This window comes from Monodon monoceros, unplaced genomic scaffold (assembly GCF_005190385.1).
Source record: "Monodon monoceros isolate NGI ecotype Baffin Bay Population unplaced genomic scaffold, NGI_Narwhal_1 Super_Scaffold_18, whole genome shotgun sequence".
In the NCBI taxonomy this organism is placed as follows: Eukaryota; Metazoa; Chordata; class Mammalia; order Artiodactyla; family Monodontidae; genus Monodon; species Monodon monoceros.
In genome coordinates this window covers 135,774,890-135,795,128 of record NW_021703774.1, presented here as the reverse complement: position 1 = coordinate 135,795,128, position 20,239 = coordinate 135,774,890, and the positions used below count along the sequence as shown (strand labels likewise).

Here is a 20,239-nt window from a genome sequence, read left to right as displayed (position 1 = left end):
CATCACGCCAAGAACTTGAGCCTCCTCCTTTCAGCAACCATACAAGGAAGTACTGGTCTCCTGCCCATTTTACAGATGCACAGTCTCCCAAGAATCAAGAGGGGTGGGTGGTGGAGTACTCCATCCTCTTGTGTCCCCTAGACACCCCCCCAACCCCCCAGACATCCTGGAAGTCCAAGGCCACTGCTGATTTCCACACCAAGAGTATCTCTAGTGTGCGGCTGAGGAATCTGAGAGTTTCTGCCTCAGGAGAGGGAACACTTGGCTTTCAGACCCTGCCACCCCTCCCACGGGTTCCTGCGGAGGTCAGCTCAAGCCGGCCGCCTGGCAGGAAGGGGCCACTCTGGGAGCTTAAAAGGAGCTGGTGAAAACACAAGCTCTGGGGGATTTGAGGAAAGAAAAGAAAACTGGAGCTGCGATTGGTGTGGGCTTGCTTCCTTTTAGGATTAAGGGGCCAACGAAAGACAAGGACCTCCCTAAAAATCTTTCAACGCCACAGATGCTGCAGCCATCACCGAGAAGAACGCGGCAGCTGGGTGTGCTGTAAATACAATTCCAGACAGAGTGGAGGGCTGTGGGGTGTGGCAGACGCCTCTTCCTCCAAAAGGGAGGCATGTGTGCGTGAGTGGGGCCATGACCTCACGCCCAGGGAACCGGAAACCTGTGCAGGGGCCCAGAGCATCCCAACACTGACAAGCAGGAGTGGGAGAGACAAGCAGGCCTCCAGGCAGGGCAGAAAAGAAGGGAAGGAACACCCTAGAGCAAAATCCTCCTGCTCTCACTGTGAAATGCCCCTCTCCTTACTCAGACTTCTGGCTTTAGATAGTCAGATACCGGAGAATTCCCAAGGAGGGCAGAGCACAAACTCTCTGCCACGGCGCCTGCAGGACCCAGAGCCGCGTTCAAACACTCAGAAGAGCGGGAGCCAACTGTGAGAAGGCGCTGGAACAGGGATGGCCTGCCAGACCCCTGACTGATGGTGCTGTGGGACCCGGGACCTGTGGGTATGGAGCTGCATCCCAAGGAGCGACCACTGTGTTGCTGCTATAAAGGGGTGGGCAGGGCACTTGAGATAATTTCCTCTAGAGGTTTCTAAACTGTCCTTTTTGGCAGTGGAGCCCCTCTGGGCAAAAGAAAGCTTAGGCAGGAGCTTGGTATATGAAAATGGCAAAAGCTCTGAGTGGAAGGGAGCACCGGGGCCCTGGCCGGCCTGGCTCCTCGCAGCTGGGTGGTACCACCAAGAACCACGGCTACAGATTCACCCCCCCACTGGACTGGGGGGGACGCTGAGGCCTGCTGGGGCCACCGAGGTGAAAGTGATTCGTCCAAAGTCAGACAACTGGTGAGCTGCAGGCAGAATAATGCAATAACCTGCCTTGGGTCCCAACAAACTGTGACCGTTGAGCCAGCTCAGGCTCACCCTACCTCCCAAAGGTGGGAGGAAGCTTTGGGGACCCACACCGCTGCTCGCGGACATAGACCCCTGCCTTCCAAATTCCTCAAATCCCTCCCATGGAAGGCTCCCAAATGCTCCTCTTCCCCAGCTCGCTGGGGGTCCCCTCAACTCTGCCAGGTGGGCTGCCCAGCTGTGGGCAGAACGGGCCGCTGGGGCCCTGGTCACACCCTCTCCCCTCACCCCTCCAAGCTGCAAGACGTGGAAAGACTAACAGACTTGGAAAGAGGAGAGAAGGCAGGTGCACACAGATGGCCGGGAGATGGACAGACAGGCGGTCAGTTACCTGTGGGCCGGGCCCCATAGGCCCCATGCCTCGGGGAGGGTTCATTCTCTGCATTGATCCTCCCATGTTGGGGTGCCCTGCGTGACAGAGCGGGTAAGCCGTGAGTGGCAGGAGGTGGAGGCAGACAGTGGTGGGGGGGAGCCCCTCCTGGTGCCCCCCCACCTGTGGCCCACCCTGCCTTGTCTACCTTGTTGTCGCGTGGGATCCATGGAATTGGGCAGCAGTGGCTGTGTCCCAGGAACTCCTCCCGGAGGCTGAAAGAGACGTAAGACCCGAGGTGAGTGGCTGCTCCCCGGAGCTGGGGACAGAGGGGAATGCACCTGCCTGCCCAGGCTCCCCACCTGACCATTTAGGGCCACTCATGGCCTCCCCGAGACCGCTCCTGCTGCCCGCCGGCTGGGGGGTCCCCGGGCAGCAGCAGTCAGCTCCAGCTGGTGTTATGGAAAACTGCAGCATGGGTGGGTCAGCACGGGTGCTTCATCTTTGGGAGAGGAACCACGGCCCAGCGCTGCCGTCTTGGCAGGTCTGTGTACCTGCCAGAGCCCAGGCACACTCTGGCCGGGCCACCAGCCACACCCCCCTCAGAGGCAGCCCTGCTCCCTCCCTCCCTTTTACCACCCAAACTCCAGCTGATGCAGTTTAGGCCGAACCCTGTCTCTCCTTTGCCTCGTGGAGAGTGGAGATGTAACTCGTTTTATCCCCAACTCCCAACTGTGGGGACCTGCGAGACCCACTAGCTAAAATCCTGCCACCGTGGGAGGTCCTTCTTCAAGGGGGCAGGGGAGGAGGTGGCTTTTGAGATTTAGATGAGGGAGCTGAGGTCCAGAGGCCTGAGGGCCCCCAGTCAGCCCTCAGTCACCTGCCAGCAGAGCCAGGAAGAACACCCAGGACTCTGGACCCCAGGGGTGGAGGAGGAGGCCTCTAGGAGAGGATGAGCAGGATGCTGAGTGACAACCTGCCACCCAAAGCCTGGTGCCCGTGGCGCGTGCTGGTGTGACTACTACAGAGAAGATGAGGACGGGGCCAGCGGTCTCCTGAGTGAACGCCTGGCACACCGGCTACGAAAACCCCTTCAAAGCGATTTATTTGAGACTGAAGTTATTTCAGCTGCAATATGAAAAAAGAGGAAAGCAGAGCTGGGGGACGGTGAGGGAAAGGGAACTTCGCTTTTAGAACCCCACGCCTTAGGACTAAGCACGGGCCCTTGGCTTGGAGAGGAAAGCCTCTGTGAAAGCTAGGCACCTGTGACGGGGACCTCCACCCCCACCCCCTGCTTTGCCCGGGTCCCCCAGCCCCGACTGTGCTGTGGGGATGATGGCCGAGTGGGGAGCAGATGGCCCAACAGGAAACTCCAAACCAGTTCTGGAATGAGGTGGTGGGAAACAAAGGGACAGCTTCTCACTGTTTAGCTTCAGAACGGGGTGTGTGCGTGTGTCTGGGGAGGGGGAGGCTTCTGGGAGGGCCATGCAAGCCTGCGGGTACTTGCTGCTTGAGAAGTGGCATCCGGCACCTGCTGCTTCCATCTGCCTGGGGCTGCAGAGAGTCTCTCTCTGTGGCCCTGGGTTTCAGCTGTTCCGACCTCCTGCTTTCTCCCAGCTCTGCTCCCTCCCCCGAGTTCCCAAGCTCTCAATCACCTGGCTGGTTTGTGTCTGCCTACTTGGGGGTTTGGGATATTTCTCGAGCCTGGTTTCAGGACTCCGAGAGGACACAGGAAGACCTGCCACTGAGGCTGTTTGGTCTGGGGGCTCTTGGGACGTTGAGGTGCCGGGAGACCCCCACCCCGAGCCTTGGTAAGCCCCCATCTAACTCTGATGGAGCGGCCGTAGGGGATTGGACAACCACTTCCTCTCCAGGTAGCCCAGTGTTGACCACCAGTTCTGGCCGGAGGCTCTTCCTTGGGTTCCCCTAACCCTGCTGTGTGTCAGAACTCAGGAGCAGAGCAGGGCTTCCCGGAGGCCCAGAAGGGACCCAGGAGTCACTTCCTTCACTGGAATGACCCTGAAATGAGGCAGTCTGGGCCTCCTCTACCAGGGAAGGAAGGAGTGCAACAACCAAGGTAAAAGGGGCCGCACTGCAAGGGCTGAAGCCCTCAGGCGTGAGAAAGGAGAAAAATAATGGCTCACATACGGGACTGCAAGCACAAGCCGTGCACACACCCTTGGGGCCTGCTGGGGAGAGAGATGCTCTGGGGCTGTCCCACAGGCTCCTGGAACTAGGCCAGCGCCTCGCTTACAGCACCATGGGGCAGGCGCAGGAAGTGTCTGCCCAGTGAACGGACAAATCCCACCAGAATCTGCTGGGTCATTCAGCTGCGTGCCTGAGTCCATGGGTTGGGTGCGGTAGGGGCTCCGCTGGGATGTGATGTCAGGGCTGCCTGACAACCCCAGACACTAGCCTTCCTCTCCTTAACCCTGCTGAACCCCACTGCTCACCGCCCACCCATCTACCCTGGGTTGAAACACCACAATGCTCTCTGTACAAGGCTCCAAACCCCTATCCAGGGAGGCAGATGGAGGACGGCCTTGCAAGGCTTTAGGGCCAGGTCAACGACCCTGAGCTCCCGGTCTCCCTAAGTGCCCTTCTCATTGCTGTAACCCAGGAGGTCACGTGGGCCTGAGCTGCTTCTGCTTCCTCCTCCTGCCCTGGGGAAGGCTGAGCTAATGGGTGGCATAGAGGCTTCTGTGGAACCAGCAGCCCCAACTGAGGCACTCTCCAAGAGATGCCCAGGGGCAGTTCCTGGGACAGGGACACATCCCCCCTTGGAGGAAAGAAATGTCTTGAGTCCACAGGAAGCTGGAAATCGCTATAGATTTCCAATGGGGGAGTGGTGGGGAGGTTGGCCCGACTGATTCGTAATGCGAGGTACAGATGATGGATTTACTCTCCATGTGCCCTCTTGGGCGCTTGCTCATGCTTAACTGATAAATAGAAACAAACGTCTCCTCTCGTGTCCCTTAATTGCTGGAGGAAGGGCCACAATTATGATAAGGAAGCATCTGTTCCGTCCCTGGGGCAGAGGCCAGTCTGGGCTAAGGAGAGCCCTGGGTGGGCAGGAGGGAAAGTTGCTGCTGGGGTCCGTGCATGTGATGGCAGAGAAGGCCCACTCGATGGCCTGTTAAAATCAAAGGCAAGGGGCATCACTTTTACACCTATGAAAGCTAACTGAACCTGGCGAGGTGGAGAGGAAACAGCACTGGGCCGGGAGCTGCAGACTGACATGAGCCCAGCTCACTGAGACGCTTAAGGAAGTCACTGCTCCACCCTGACCCTCTGTTTCCTCATCTATGATATATCCTAGGGTCCCTCTTTGCTCAAAAAGCTGGGTCTCTTAATTATTGTCCGAATTTTTCCCCTTTATGTCAGAGAAAACAGGAAAGAAAAGATTTTTGGAGAAAAAAAATTAGTGGAAACTGGTAGGCTATTTAACTTTAAAATTGGAGTCCCCTGGTTAAGAGCATCTCTCCAAAGTCCCTGTATTGTCTCACTCAGGAGTTTTCTTGCAGAGTCTTGAGAATGAAAGGGATCACATTCAGGTAATGCCAATCTAGCTGGTGACCTAACTCCCAGCTCCAAAGGCAACAAGGGCTGGATGTACTGGCACTGCTGGTCAGACTTTCTGAAGGGTTTCTGCAAGGCCACTCTAAGAATTATGTATACAAAGATGTATGGGCATGGAAATAAATTTCCCTGACTTTTTATTTAAAGTTTAAGTCTGTCTACCCTAAAAAGAAGATAATTCATCTTTACCTCTGCAGCTCTCTTCCCGCCCCTGGATGGGCTGAATCAGGTAGGGCAGCTGGGGACCGATTTCTCCAGACCACCTCGAATTGCCAACCCTAATGGGCCAGGATAAGGCCCACAACTCCAGGCTGAAAACCCCTCCCCGTAAGCAGACCACTTTTCTAATTACATGAACAAATCCTTTCTTATTCTGAGTTGGGTCTGGGAAGCAGGCAGACATTGCTTTAAAAACTTACAAATGTCCTCCTCGCTGCATCCAGGCTCCAGATCTAAGCATTCCTACTGGCCATTTCTCCCCTTAATAGCAGGATTATATTTACCAGCCTTGGCAATTCTCAAAAGCTTCCAGGAAAAAATGCACGTTGTCAATTAACTTCATTAAGAAGGAAGACCCTTTTCCAAGAAGGGGCTGGAAGGGAGGGGCTGGGGCATTACCACCTTCTCTAGAATAGTGGAAACCCTGCATTCCCCGCCTGCTGCTCCAGAACTGGCTGCCCAAAGCCCACCGGTAGAGGCAGGTGAAATGTTGAGAGGGGCTGCATGGGGACCTGTTTATAAGCCTCCCACATTAAAACTGTCCCTCCACCTCCCAGCCCTTCTCTCAGATTGTGATCTGAGTCCAAGTCCAGCTGGGTTCACGGGTGGCCGAGTGAAGGGAGAGAACATGAAAAGGTACAGTACCTGGTTTCCCATTCTGATCGGAGGCCGGGGGCCGCCTGCGTATCGCGGTGACATAAAAGGCTGCAATTACAGGGCATTAGTTCAATGACAGCCTGCACTCAGCGGTGACAGACAGAAAAGCGCTCCTCTCCACAAAGTCCAGTTTTGTTACAACTAGTCATCTTTTAAACTCTCTTCCTCCCGGTGGCCTCTTCCCTCCGGGCAAAACTTCCTTTGGGTGGAGGGAGTGATAGGTGCATATACCCTGCACCTGTTGGCGGAGATCTACTCTGGATGCCTGCCGGGGCAGCAACTGGGACCCGGCACAGGACACGGAGGAACGGTTACAGCAATGCAGGGCAAAGGAGGAGACCTCTGCTCTTGGTAAGGGCAAGTGAAAGAATCGGAAAGGGACTTGTACAGAAAATTTTCAAGCGTGCAGACAAAGCTGGACGCGCGCTCACACGCACTCACAACACCGACAAAGGGGGTGGGGAAGGGGAGCGCCGGGGAGGAGGTACACAATGAAAACAGTGAGGGTACAGCGGGCGCCCTAACTCAATGCGGGGGGTGGGGGTGGGGCGCGGGGGAATGGGCAAGAAAGCTTTCTCAGCAGCGAGAGTGCACAAAGAAAAGGCCAGGGATGCAGCTTTGGTTACAAACAATGGTTAACCAAACTCAAAAACCAAACCAAAAGTGAGAGGAAAAGACAAAAACGCAAAGGCCGCTGACAAGGTCACAGAAATAGTTTTCCTTTTCTTTTGGTTTCATATCCAAGCGGGATGTGATGTCCAAGGAATGAAGACTATCTTTAGGAAAAAAAGATATATTTTGGGGGGGGGGAAATCTCCTTGGTCAAATCTCCTCAAAGGCAATGGCTAGAGCACATTTTGATTTTTGTTTTTCCTCTGCTGGCTCTGTCCTCCTGGTGCCCCGCGCCCCCCGGCGGGCGGGCGAGCCACAGTGCGTTTACCTGACTGTGGGGTCCCATCATGCTGCTGGGATTGTGAGGTGGAGGCTGTGCGTGCGGCGAGGGCTGTGACCCCGGAGGACCCTGTGAGGCCAGACAGTAGAGGCAGGTTATAGATCACAGCACATGGAGAAGCGCAGGAGAAGCTTAAAAGAACAAAAATTAAACCAAAACGAAGGGCGGGTGGGCGTGCAGGCGGAGGGCTCTGGTTGGCGGGGAGGTGCAAGCTGCTGCTTGGGTCGCCGGCTCAACGGTGTGAACGGCGGGCAGGAGGGAGAGAAGCTGATAAACACATTCGCGGGGGACTTACAGGCACGACAAATAAAATCAAGCTCCTTTGTGGAAGCACACGGGGGCGGGCCGTTGCAGCGGAGTTTGCCATGTTAAATACGTTGATTGAGATGGGGGCGGAGCGAAGGGACGCACAGAAACTGACCCACCCTGCAGGGCACCCATGAGCCGCCTCCGGGGAGGGGGGCTGCGGCTGCGGAAGGACCGGGAGGCCCTGCCCTCTGGGAGCTCCCGGGCTGGGTAGATGGAGACGGGTCGTGGGCCAGGACCGGGTGACCAGTCTACCGAGGGGAGGGGCCCTGATGGATGAATGGGAACAGACAGGAGGAGCGAGGTGGTGCCAGAGACTGAACACATGGGGGACAAGAGGAGGAGACGGTCACCGGGCGCCCACTCAGCGCACTCATTAACACGCCTTCACTTGCAATTGGTCCCGTGACATGGGTTTCGCATTCCTATTTCCACCAATGACGAAACTGAGTCTCAAGGGATGAGGAGATTTGGCCATGGCCACATAACCGGTAGATGATAGAGAGAGGAGGAGAAGCCCAATGGGTCCAAGGCTGACCCTGACCCCTGCAGCCAGACCTGAGCGGGTGTGTGCCGGAGCAGTGGGACGGGGCTCTCTCCATTCCAGCCACCCCCATCCCAAGCTGACCCCTGAAGCCCTGGGCTATGCTGGCCTCGACTCCCCACAGAAGAGATGAGCAGATGAATTCCCTTAAACCACGGAGTTGGTCAAACCGTGGGCTGCAGCTCATTAGTGGATGGTGAAATCAATTCAGTGGGTTGCAGTCATTGCTTTTAAAAACACGGAACACGATAAAAAGCAGAATAGAGGGCTTCCCTGGTGGCGCAGTGGTTAAGAATCCGCCTGCCAATGCAGGGGACACAGGTTCGAGCCCTGGTCCGCAAAGATCCCACATGCCGCGGAGCAACTAAGCCCGTGTGCTGCAACTACTGAGCCTGCGCTCTAGAGCCCGCGAGCCACAACTACTGAGCCCGCCGGCCACAACTACTGAAGCCCACGCACCTAGAGCCCGTGCTCCGCAACAAGAGAAGCCACCGCAACGAGAAGCACCCCGCGCACCGCAACAAAGAGTAGCCCCCGCTCGCCGCAACTAGACAAAGCCCGTGTGCAGCAACGAAGACCCAACACAGCCAAAAATAAATCAATAAATAAATTTTTAAAAAAGAATAGAAAATATTGGACAGCCTTGTGTGTTTTAAGGCAGATACTTTTCATTAATCTCTGTTTATAAATATACGTGTGTGTGTGTGTGTGTGTGTGTGTGTGTGTGTGTGTGTGTACTGGGTCACTGTGTCAAATGTATTTTCTACTGCGGGTCACAGTCAAAAAGCATGAAAATCCAGTCAGGGGAGTGCCCTGCTGCCCACTCGGGACGTTGGGCGTGGGGGGCCGGTCCTGCTGATGAGGGCACACCCTAATTCACTCTTTGCACTGGGGGCTGTGCTGCTACCCTTGGAAATTGAGAAAAATTCAAAACACGCGTGGGGGATGAGTGTGGTTTCATTAAGAAAGAGAGGGAGAAGGGCTCTTTGAGAGACCCAGGCAGGGTTTTCTTCCTCAGCCTCCTCCCTCGAAGCCAGGCTGTGCAGCCTGCTGCTGGCTCAGGAAGCAAAGCCCAGAGCTGGGAGAGGGCGGAGGGGTGGGCTCGGGCCGGCGGGCATGGAGACAGAGAGAGGTGTGCAGAGAGAGGAGAGGGGGCCATGCCCAGGACAGGCCTGGAGCTTCTCGGCCAAGTGAGGGGCTGCTCACTTCCCAAAAGCTCCGCGGAGCAGATGTTCCCCTACCTGCCACGCTACTAATTTCAACAAGTGTGTGTCTTTCTAGCGGCTGCCAGCAACGGCATGGTTTGTTACCATGAGCAATTTTCTTAATTAACAGACATTAATTAGCCATTTAGCAATTTTGCAAGCATTTGTTTAGCGGCTTTCCTAAACATGAATACCACTGTGATAATGGCACTGATTAGAGGGTCCCCTAATTAACAGTACAGGGAAGGAAAATTGAAATCACATAAATTAAAAAGGGAGGGGAAGTTAATGAAGGCGGGACATATTTGCACCTGCAAGTCTTTTGTACCGTGAAACTTGGGTGCAATGTAATCAAAATAAGATAATTTGAAGCCAACCCCCAAAAAAAGGAAAATGAAGAGAACGGAGGAGGAGGGTTCAAGGGTGAGGTCCAGTCTCCAAGAGGGGGCAAAGGCCTTCTGTCGGGTCCTCAGTTCTTGGCAGGAAGGAGTGCCTCCTCCCTCCCAATCCTTTGCCGCCCTCCCTGGTAACATCGTGATCCTCAGGGCCAGCGGTGTGGCTCGGGCAGGTCCCTCACACCTGTGCACCCGGCAGCCAGTGGAGATCAGGAGCAGCTGACTCGCTGAGTGATCAGAGAAAAAGTAAGTAAAGCCCCTCAGGCAGCCACAGACTGGGGCCTCGGTCAAAGCAGTCCTTGCTGAGGGCCAGCACTCAAACCCGAGTCTTGTCGTTCCAAGCTGCCCCTTGGCCCTGCATTCCGGCTGCCTGGGCCCCCGGAGGTCCAGAGGGCAGTGCTGGCGTGTGTGCTTCACCTCTGCACCTCCCCCAGAAGCTCTCTGCAGGACCCTGCTGCCTGGGCCCTAATGAGTGGGCAGGGAACAACTTGGCCTCCCTGCCGCTGCTTCAGGACAAATGACAAGGAGTATCAGTAAGGGAGTGTGGCTGGTCCCTTACTGCTACTCCTCTAGCTAAGGCTAGAGGCCCTAGCCCAGCAACTTCTCTGTCCCGGGGGGAGCTGTGGGGAGCAGGCTGGTAAGCCCTGAGAGGGGGCAGTGGTTCTGAAGTCTCTCCTCTGACTTGGAGCTGGGGTTTGGAGTGCCGAGGACACGGGAACCCTAGCCCAGGCCAGCCGGTCACCCAGAGAGAAAAGCCCACCACAGTCTGGACACAGGCGAAGATACAGCTCAGCGTTCACCTCCCCAGGGCATGAAGCTCCTCTCCCAGGCCCAGTCAGGGTGCCCAGGCTCTGCTTATGTACCTCCCAGCACGGCCCCCAGCACTACTGGGAACGTCACAGCCAGAAGGCTTTTATTCCGTGGAGCCAGACGCCCACCTTTGCCAATGGGTCACCCACATCCTCCCAAATCTCCATCCTCTGTATCTCTGCTACCTCCACTCAGCCTGACAGCTCTCCGTCACTGTATCTGTGTCTGGGTTCTGTCCCTGAGACTGGATGCAACAGCGCAGGGAGGGCCCTGCACACTTGGCTTGTTCTCAGGAGCTGAGAACGGGGCTCCACAGTGGGAAAATGTTTGCTCGTGTAAAGATGATGACAGACGTGTTGCCCATCTCCATGAGGAGGTATGGCATCTGCTGCCCTGTGCTTTATTAAACCACAAAAACGTGTTCTTCTCTTTCTAGTCTGCATTCTCAACAAGAGACTGACAGGTAGGTTTAGAGAAAACAGACCTTAAGTCTTTTCAACTTGTTAACCACTCGAGCAAAAAGCTATGTAGGAGGCAGACAAAAAAAAAAGAACTTGTTTTAAGATTCTGACCTTTGTTGGGATGTTGGCTTTTCTCTTCCCCAGATGCTGCACAGATCTGGCAGGCAGGTGGAGAGGACGGAGGTGGAAGGTGAGAGAGAGCGGGAGTCTTAAAGCTGGTAATACCGAGTGTTCTCACACAGGACAACTCTCCCCCCTCCCACCCGCCCTCACACTGCCAGTGGGGCCTTCCTGGCTTCTACTTGCTGAAAGCTTTAGAAGAACCCAAAATAGGTGCATCTGGAAGCCTGCTTGGCCAGGATGACCCTCTGCATCCAGCTCCATTTAGACCATCTCCCTCACAGACCTTGGAGGCTTTTCATCCTAGGTGCTGCCCAATCAACCCTCCTGACGTGCCAGAGACATGGATACGGGCAGACATCTGAGGTGAACAAAATATAGGGCTGGACCAGGCTGCGGGTCCCCACCAGAAGCTTGGGGAGAACCATACCTGCCCAGCAGTCACCTGTTTGTTGGCAGCCCTGAAAGATCATCACTGCTTCCAATGCTCTTCGTTCATGGGGAAGAAGAGAGGCGCAGGACAGGGGTATGATTTGTCCAAGGCCACACAGATGAAGCTGGCAGCTGAGCCACATCACCTAACTCCAGCCCAGGGCTCGCTCTCTTCATGGTATCACGTCCCCATCCATGCAGACAAAGAAACAGGGTTTGGAAAGAACTGGGTTCAAATCCTGACTCTGCCACTGACTGCGCTTCTCTCATCAGTGAAACGGGAACGATTACAGTAATAATAACGAAGCCACACCTGCCACACGGTACAGATGGCCTTCACTTGCATCAGCTCATGTCATCTCAACTCCTCACTGGAAGCGCTCTTAATTGCTCCATTTTATATAGCCACAGAACTGAGGCTCAGCAAGGCGAAGCCACTTGACCTGGATTACAAAGCTATTAAGTGGTGGGTCCAGGCTGATTCTAGAGTCCTGGGCCGCCTAGCTGGTCCACCATTCTACAAGCCTGTGAGCAGTGCTCCTAGAGGCTGAAGGACTTGTGGGTGCATCCAGCCACTCACCCACATACATATCCTGGGTGCTGACCTTCCATGTGTCTGGCCAGCCCATGCGGGGGTGAGGGAGGGTCACATAAGTGCACTGGACTCGTCTTGGCCCTGATAGCTCCCAGGCTAGCTGGGGAGAAGGATGAGGACACAGTGACAAACAGGCTGGAGTGTTGGTTTAAACTGCCATGGGTTCCAAGAGAAGGTGACAGGTAAACCAAAGCTCAGGGAGGCCACAGAACGGAGGCCAACAGGGAGCTGGGATGAGAACTGGGGGCCCCTGGCGGGTCAGAACTCTTTCCATCGTACAGTCCTGCCTCCATGGGGTGACGGCAAGGAGACCTGTGCCGAGGGGACACCCCAACTCGGGAAATCCCTGCCACTGAATCTGGGAAAAGGAAGGTGACTTGCCCACTTCCTGTCTGGGCCTCGCTCTGCCCCAGACCCTGTTAATGGACTTGCCATTCCCCTCAGACGTTACGGAAATACGTTAACTGCCGCACTTCCTTATTCTTTTTCCTGCCACTTCGGCACTGGGTGGCAGCCTCCGAGAGCCACTTAGGCAGGGCCCGGGGAAGCTCTGCTATGGACCATTCCACTAAAACCCTAGATGCTGACAGTTGAGTGAAAGTGCCTTTGCCATCATCGATGTGGTGGGGAGCAGAGTACAACAGATCCAAGGTCTCTGCAGAAAAGCACCTCAGAACCGTCTGCAGGACCCACCTATGCACTCCTCCCTCCGAAGCTATCCTTGAGAGACATGCTTGTGCACAATGGGGAAAGCTTCCTGGCATCCATCCCAGCTCCTCCAGGACATGCTGTGAGTATGGTTTCCTCATAAGGAAAATGGGATATTCTACAGGTATTGCAGGGAGGTGGTACAGCTGACGGTGCTACGCATAGGTCCCCAAGCTTCCACAGTCCCCACGCCTGATGCTCCAGAGCCACTCACAGCCCATTTACAGGGAAAGCGAGAGCTAGACTTACTCTGTGGGATCGCCCTCCTCAGCCTGTTGAAAGCCCACACATTCTCCTTTGCGAAGCCTGGCCTATTCTACCCAGCCAGGTGCACTCCAAACGTGGTGCATCCTCTTTGGACATCCTGCCTTATTTGTGGATGCCACGTGGGCTCCTCCAGGGCAGTGACACAGTCCCCACGTGGACATCCAGGGCAGGGCCTGAGCAGAGCAGTGAGGCGTGGCCAGCAGGCGGACCCCTCAGCCACAGTCAGCCAGCCCCTGGGTGGGCACATCTAACACTTTTGGGTTCCAAAAAGGAACCAGGAGGAAACGTTAGTAACAACAGGAATGACCACGCTGGTCCTCTGAGCTAAAGACTCTTGGGAGTGAGGGAGGACAGTGCCATAAAATTAAAAACCAAATAAAAAAGAAAATCTGTTTTTTTTTTGTTTGTTTTAAGGAGAAAGGTAATAAAAGCTATATGCTAAGTTTAGTATTTCCAAAACTCACGGCTCCTTCGCCAAATGCCATCCCATACTCCCCAAAGCTGCCTTCAACCTGCCTGGACATCATGGACTCTCAAGAGAAACAGAGATGAGACTGAGTCCCAGGTTTTCTGGGTGCAGAGGTGGGCCAGTGGGGAGAACTCGGCTGTTAGAGCCCATGGCACTGGGGCTGGAGTCCTGCCTGACAGCCCCAGGCATGGGGCTGCTCCTCTGTAAGGAGCGAAGAATCCAGGTGACACTCTCCTTGCAGAAAAGCTGTGAGAGTGCTCTGGGAACAGCTGAACACCCCGTCATTACCATCAAGGCCAAATCTGCCTTTAGTCAGAAGGCCTTTGGGGAAAGGGGACTTGAAGTTTTAGGTTGCTAAGAAACAAAACTCTCCACACATCCCTGTTCCCCCCAGCCCCCGACTCCTGGGGATACTGGCCAGTGGTCTGGCAAGAATGCAGGGGTGGGTTTCATCAACTGGCAGCAGGAAACGATGACCCGCATTACTGGTGACCTGTGCAATCCGCCCGTTGGGCGTGTTACTGTAACTGAGTGAATATAAAATTACATTAATTATATACATGGCAACAGGCATGCAACAGACAATCCAATTTGCTCCTTGGACACGAATGCTGACAGGAAATGCCATAAGCCCATTCTGGGGAGAGGGCCAAGGTGTGCCCGTGTGCCACTGACATCCCAAATCTGTCAACACGATGTGCCTCCACCCATAGCCTCCCTGTGGCAGGAGGCTGACCACCTGGCGGGGCCAAGGAGCTGCTGACATGCAGCTCATCTCAGAAAAAGTTATTTCTGCATTTCGATCCATGGGAACGAACTTGTCAGTGACTCGGACAGTTGCCTTCCTATTCTGCTTCTATCTGTCCCCTCTGGGGAAGAGGCATCTTTACGTGTGTACGTGCGCAGTAGAGGCTGGAGACAGAGCTAAAGTTACCAACTCAAGGCTACAGGGGGCTGAGCTGGGCCACATCCAACCGTGGAGCTATGGCCAGGCTGCAGCACAGCCCTGAGAGCTCACAGTCAGGGGGCTGCCGGCCTCCGGGAGATGAGCCCACAGCAATCACGGCCCTCCGTGGGCACCAGGTAAGGTAGGTCTGACAAGTGGTGGTGGCCCATCTTCCTGGGATGGTGGGGAAGTTGCCAGTGAGAGGAGCAACAGTATACGACGTGTCTCCCTTGGAGTCACCTCGGCATAGCCTCAGGAATCCTCAAAGCCACCGGGGAACATTATGTGCAAGGATCAGCGAAAGACTCATTGATTTCCGGCTGAGCAAAGGCCCCAGCTGACCTCCCCTCCTCCCCGTGCCTCGCCAAGGAGCCAGGACAGTGCTGGGCAGGTGGCGAGGGCAAGAGGTCTGTGCGCTTGTGAATCTGGCTTCCCGGGACGGGCCGCCAGGACACCCCGCAGGAGGCACTCAGATCATGTTTTACTCAAGAGGTCCCATGGAGACAGAGACGCAGAATCAGCAGGCGACGGTTTTCAAAACAAAGGGAGGAAACATGGCAAATGAAAGTACAGGCGGCGTCCAAGACCTAACCAGAGTCCCCCCCAGTGCTGCTCCCTGAGTCTGCCCCAGCCCCGCGCACAGACGGGAAAGCCAAGCCCCAGGCTCACTGGTCCCAAGTCCTGGCTTGGCGCCCTGCACCACACCCAGAGTGGAGGCTGGGGTCAGCAGCCGCACGAGGACCCCAAGAGCACGGCCACCACTGTGGCTGAGCTACAGGAAAAGTCGGCAACCTATGGCTCAGGGCCAAATCTGGCCTGTCACCTGCTTTTGCAAATAAAGTTTTATTGGAACACAGCTACGCTCATTTGTGTACCGTCTGAGACTGCTTTCATGCTGTATCAGTACAGTTGAGCAGTTGTGACAGAGATCAGATGGCCCACAAAGCCTGAAATATTTACTATCCAGCCCTTCACAGAAAAAGTTTGCTGACCCTTGAGCTTAGTAACGGTTTTCAAGACTGAAGAGGGAAAAAACTGGAGTCTTTTTAAATTCTCAAGGAAAAGCAAAACAGTGCTAGATCTACTTTCTGATTTTAACCTCACAACTCTTTAATAAGATAAATGAAGCAAAAATTAACCCCATTTTACAAAGGAGAACACTGAAGTCCAGCGACACAGCATTATTTACCAGAGCCAGGATCTATCCCACTGACGACAAGAGAATGAGAGCCCGGATCCGGGGTCAGCAAACCTGAGTTCTGGTTCCCCCACCAACATGCCATGTGACCAATCTCTGAGCCCCGGTTTTCTGGGCCATTGGTCTTAAACAAGATGATCTTTCACTACTATAACACAATAACCAGCATTCATGACCAGTTGTTTGGTCCCAGAACATCTTCTTGCTAACCATCTTCCCTGCGTTCATTCTTGCCACAATGCTGGGGAACACACTCTTCCCTCGCTCGCCAGCACAAAACATTCTGGGGACTTGATTCCAACCCTGAATTCTTTCAGCAGGTTCGTGCTGTTTGACCCTCGCCTATGCAGTGAATTCAGAAGAATTCTCTAGGATTACCTCAGGAAAGTGTTCTATCTACCTTGAAAAGCTGTGCTTGGGGTGGGGGAAGGGCAAGGAGAGGCGACGCTGCTTCCAGCCGCTGCTGCTAAACCCTTGAGGCCTCCCTGCTGAAGATTCTTTGTATGTGCCTCTGTCCACAGAACTCAGCACTCTTTCCAGGGACACAGGAAAAAGCATTAATACGCAGAACTTATGGGCAGAACCCACGTCCACCTGGCAGTGCACCCAGCCACTGGGTCCCAGCACCCTGGGCTGAGTGTGAGCTAAGCGCTGGAGACACAAAAATAAGCAGTACTCTGGCCTTCCCTGAGAGAGTCCCAGGCAGTGTGGAGAGAGCAAGGTGTAACTGTGACCGCAGCAGCATTCCAACAGAGGCAGGCACCAGGTGTGCGATTACAGAACCATCACATTGCATAGGCAGGGCATGGAAGGATGAACAGGCGTCCTCTGGCAGAGCAGAAATGAAAGGGGCTTCTGGGCTGAGATCGGCATCTGTGTGGCAGAGGCACGAGTGGGCGTGGTGCTGAGGGGGGGCGCTCATGCACAAGATGGTGACCCTGGGGCTGGGACCTTCAGGGTGAGGAGTGGGGTCATTCACCTTTGGGAGCTCGTGCAAGGGAGTGGTGATCAGACCTATGTCTTGGAAAGCACACATCCATCCCATTCCTTTCCAAAGACGTTTCTGTGCCCTTCCTCGAGTTAGAAATAAAGACCTGTGGCCACTGGAAAAGTGAGTTCACAACTGGGGTGCTAATTCGCATCTCTTGCTAACTACACATGGAGTGTGTACCTGCTCCGCCACTAAGCCACACTACAGCCCTGAACAGCCAGCCCTCTTTAATGTTGGCGAGGGTTTCCAAGACCCAGTCCCAGCCATGTGGGTTACTGGCCGACATCCGGATAGCACACTCTCTCCTCCCAGACGTCTACTGGTTGCAGTAGAGACCGGCTCTGTGGGTAAGTGGGAGAGGCAGAGACACACCCAGGATCCAGAGCCATGCCAATCCCGCAGAACACAGGGAGGACACGCCTACCTTGCCAAGAGAACCAAATCTCCCCCCCAGCCCCCAACAAAAGACTGCCTTTTGCGCTGAAAGTGGACAGGGCTGCAAAGACGCATCCCGCTTCTGCCTGCCAGCCTCCACGCCACCTCTTGCCAACACTCAGGCTCCACTGTTCATCACGGCAGCACGGTGAAGGCGAGGTGCATGTTAAAAAGGCACTGCCTCGTCCACCCAGATAATTCCTGCTCGACTTTAAGCTCTCCGGGCACATGCGTGCACACAGCCTTCCTGCCCTACCCCCTTATGCCTAGACAGACGATCCAAAAAGTACAGATTCGTCCTACCAAGTAGGACAGGGAGACCAAGGCTGTGGAAGCTATAAATCCAGATGCCAGAATTCAACCCCAACTGTCCACTGGGCAGAAGAGGACTGAGAAGGAAAACAGGAAAGTTGGCCAAGGTTTCCCCTTTAGTTTTATGGCTTCCAGGATGAATGGGTGGTTTCTCGTGCCTCTTCTCCCCTGAGAAGCTTGGGGAATGGCCCAAGATCTTGTCTTCCTTCCTTGGCTAAGGAGAAGCAACAGGATGGGGTGAGGGAAAGAACCAGGACACTGGGGAGAGATGGGCTTAGGAAGCCCGCCCACTGTCACCCAGGCAGTGGGCTTTGAAACCTGGAGCACCTCAGTGGCAACACGAGGGGCAGCCATGTGGAAGAGCTCTGGATTCATGGACCAGGGGCACGTCTGCAGTCCCCTCCCAAACTCCCTAACCTCGCCTGTACAACAGGCCACCCCACCTCCCGACAGAGAGCCACAGATACCGAGCGTCCAGTACTTCGTCCAGTGCTGGGGACCAGCCCTCACCACAGGGCAGCTGCCGATACACAGAGCTGTGCTCAGATCCTCCCCGCCCCAAGGAATCCTTCAGGAAGCCCCTCTTTCCCTGACTAGACCTTCCTATTACCCCACTCCCAGGGAGCTGCCCCCTTGCCCACTAACATGTAACCTGTCCGAATCTGAGCTAGTCTCAGGCTGGACTCACGGCCCTCACCAACCCCACCTGATGTGGGGTGCTCTTCAGCCAACTCCACAAAAGCCATCTGGCCCCTGAAGTGCTCCATTACTTCTTCTGCCCCCCAAAGCCCCTGATGCCCCCAGAGGACAGGGCCTGGGCTTCTTCTGTTTACCACTGCACCTCCCATGTCTACTCCTTCTAACGTTACATTTTTCTGATGGGCAGACTGAGGCCCAGAAAGATAAAGGCACTGCCCCAGAACAGACTGCAAGTCTCCAAACTCTTAGACCCTTTCCATAACTCCAGAATAAGTCTCTCGGAGTTAGATATTATAATTGATCTGAGGAAGGGGCACTTAATCAGATTCACATTTTGGGTGTACACTTTTTAACCTTGAGGCATGGATGGGACAAGACTTTGTCAAAGTCTTCTTGAATAAAAATGAACCGATATTGAAGAGGCTTCAAGAAGGGGAGGGGAGAATTCTGCAATCTGCAGAAGAGGCCCTGCAGACGTGCTGGGCGGGGCAGGGCTGGGTCTGAGAGCAAAAGCTCCGGCCCTTGTCCCAGGAACCAAGAGCTGGTTCAACAACGGGGTGAGGGTAGCAGGGGCTAGATCACAAAGAGGTCTGGATGTCGTAAAAAGAGCCTGGACTTTATTCTTTTAACGAAGGGATACCACTGACAAGAAGAAGACCACTTGACGGAGGGGATGAGTCACTCCACTGACCTGCAGGGAGCCCAGGCTGGAGTCTGCCACACAGACCAGGAACACCTGGAGCCAGGGACTGCCTTGCCTCCCAGCCCTGGGAGCCCAGCAGGGCCAGGCGGAGAGCTGTCCCTCCTGGATGTACGTGGAACGGATGCCCAGAAACCAGCCCCTGGGAAGGAGCCCTTGTGCAGACACCTGATCTGCCTTTCATTCTGAACACATTCCCAAACTCAGAGCCGGTGAAGCAGGTAGAGCTGTTCCTGTTTCACAGGTGAGGAAACCGAAACTCCAGTGATACCCAGGTGAGTCACTAGTGACAGAACTCAGGAGTACTTTCAGCCCTCCATATCCACGGGGGCAGAACCCGACGACGGGGAGACAGACTGCACTTGGCCATTTGATATAAGGGACTTGAGCATCCACAGGCTTTGGTATCGGTGAGGGGTACTGGAACCAATCTCCCCGTGGGTACCGAGGGACAACGGCAGAAGCAAAGACCCAGCCCCCGGGGGAAGAGCTGACAGTAACTCACAATAGCAAGCTCACCCTGATGAGCTTGGCAGGAACAGATCCAGAGGCTTTTGGACATACAACCTGCTTTCCTGCTTCCACCTCCCCTGTCAGCTCCTGTCGGTGGACCAGGGACAAGGAGTCAAGGTGGCAGGGCCCAAGGGGACCGCCACGTGGGCAGGGTTAAGGAAGGTGACACGTTAGAGGACCAAATAAGACCCGGTGCTTAGCAGGTGCCAAAAACGTCAGTCTAACCGAAGGGTTAAGCACTAAAAAGCCAATCAATCTCGAGAATACCCCGAACCTCTCCCACACTTCACTGCCACCAAGGCTGTACTGAGCCTGAGATTCCTTATGGAAAAAGAAGAAAACTCACGGCGACCCTTGCTCTTGGTTGAGCTGAAGACCTACCTCCATCCTGGCCTCTAGCTCGCAGAAAAGAACAGCCCAGGACACCCCTGCCTGTATCCACAACACAGGAGCCAGAGTGTTTACCCGCGCCAGGCAGGGCTTCACAGGCATCATTTCGTGGTGTCCTCATATCCGCCCCAAGAGGTAGGGGGTATATCTTCACCCCAACCTGTCAGGTGAAGCAGCTGAGGTTCAGAGAGTTTAATGGACTTTCCCAAGGCAACCAACGTGCCAACCCAGGCTGCATGACCCCAGGGCTGTCAGGAAGCACGTTTAGAGAGCGTGAGGGAGGGATGGGACACACGGGGGCAGATGAACTAACAGGCACATGGGAGCTCCAGGGGCCCAGCCGCTGGGCTTCTGACCATTGGTCAACACTGGGTCACGTTTCCACGGCAGTAATAAACCATCACTGAACACGAGTATACGTGCATGTGTATAGTCAATCCTCACCAGCGCTCTGAAAAGGAAGCACTGCAATGTGCCGAACGACTGCTTCCCAGCACAGCCGAGGAGATCAGTGCCTAGAGAGCTCGGGTAACCCGCCCAGAACACGTCACCAGGAGTGGCAGTGGGCTGTCTTGCTCCAAAGCCCCTGCTCACAGCCACTGAGCATTGACAACCCTC

General features: G+C 55.0%; 1 protein-coding gene across 2 annotated transcripts in view; it reads right to left on the bottom strand.

The window, feature by feature from the left end:
• Positions 1-20,239, bottom strand: part of SSBP3 (single stranded DNA binding protein 3) — a 78,386-nt gene that overhangs the window by 19,934 nt on the left and 38,213 nt on the right. Inside the window, exons 6-9 of one of the 2 annotated variants that reach the window (XM_029227442.1) lie at positions 7,114-7,194; positions 6,162-6,221; positions 1,927-1,993; positions 1,740-1,816 (exon numbers count right to left, since the gene is read on the bottom strand). In XM_029227442.1, coding sequence (XP_029083275.1) covers positions 1,740-1,816; positions 1,927-1,993; positions 6,162-6,221; positions 7,114-7,194 — 285 coding nt within the window. The remainder of the gene's footprint in view (positions 1-1,739; positions 1,817-1,926; positions 1,994-6,161; positions 6,222-7,113; positions 7,195-20,239) is intronic. The other variant, XM_029227443.1, reaches the window with a different exon arrangement.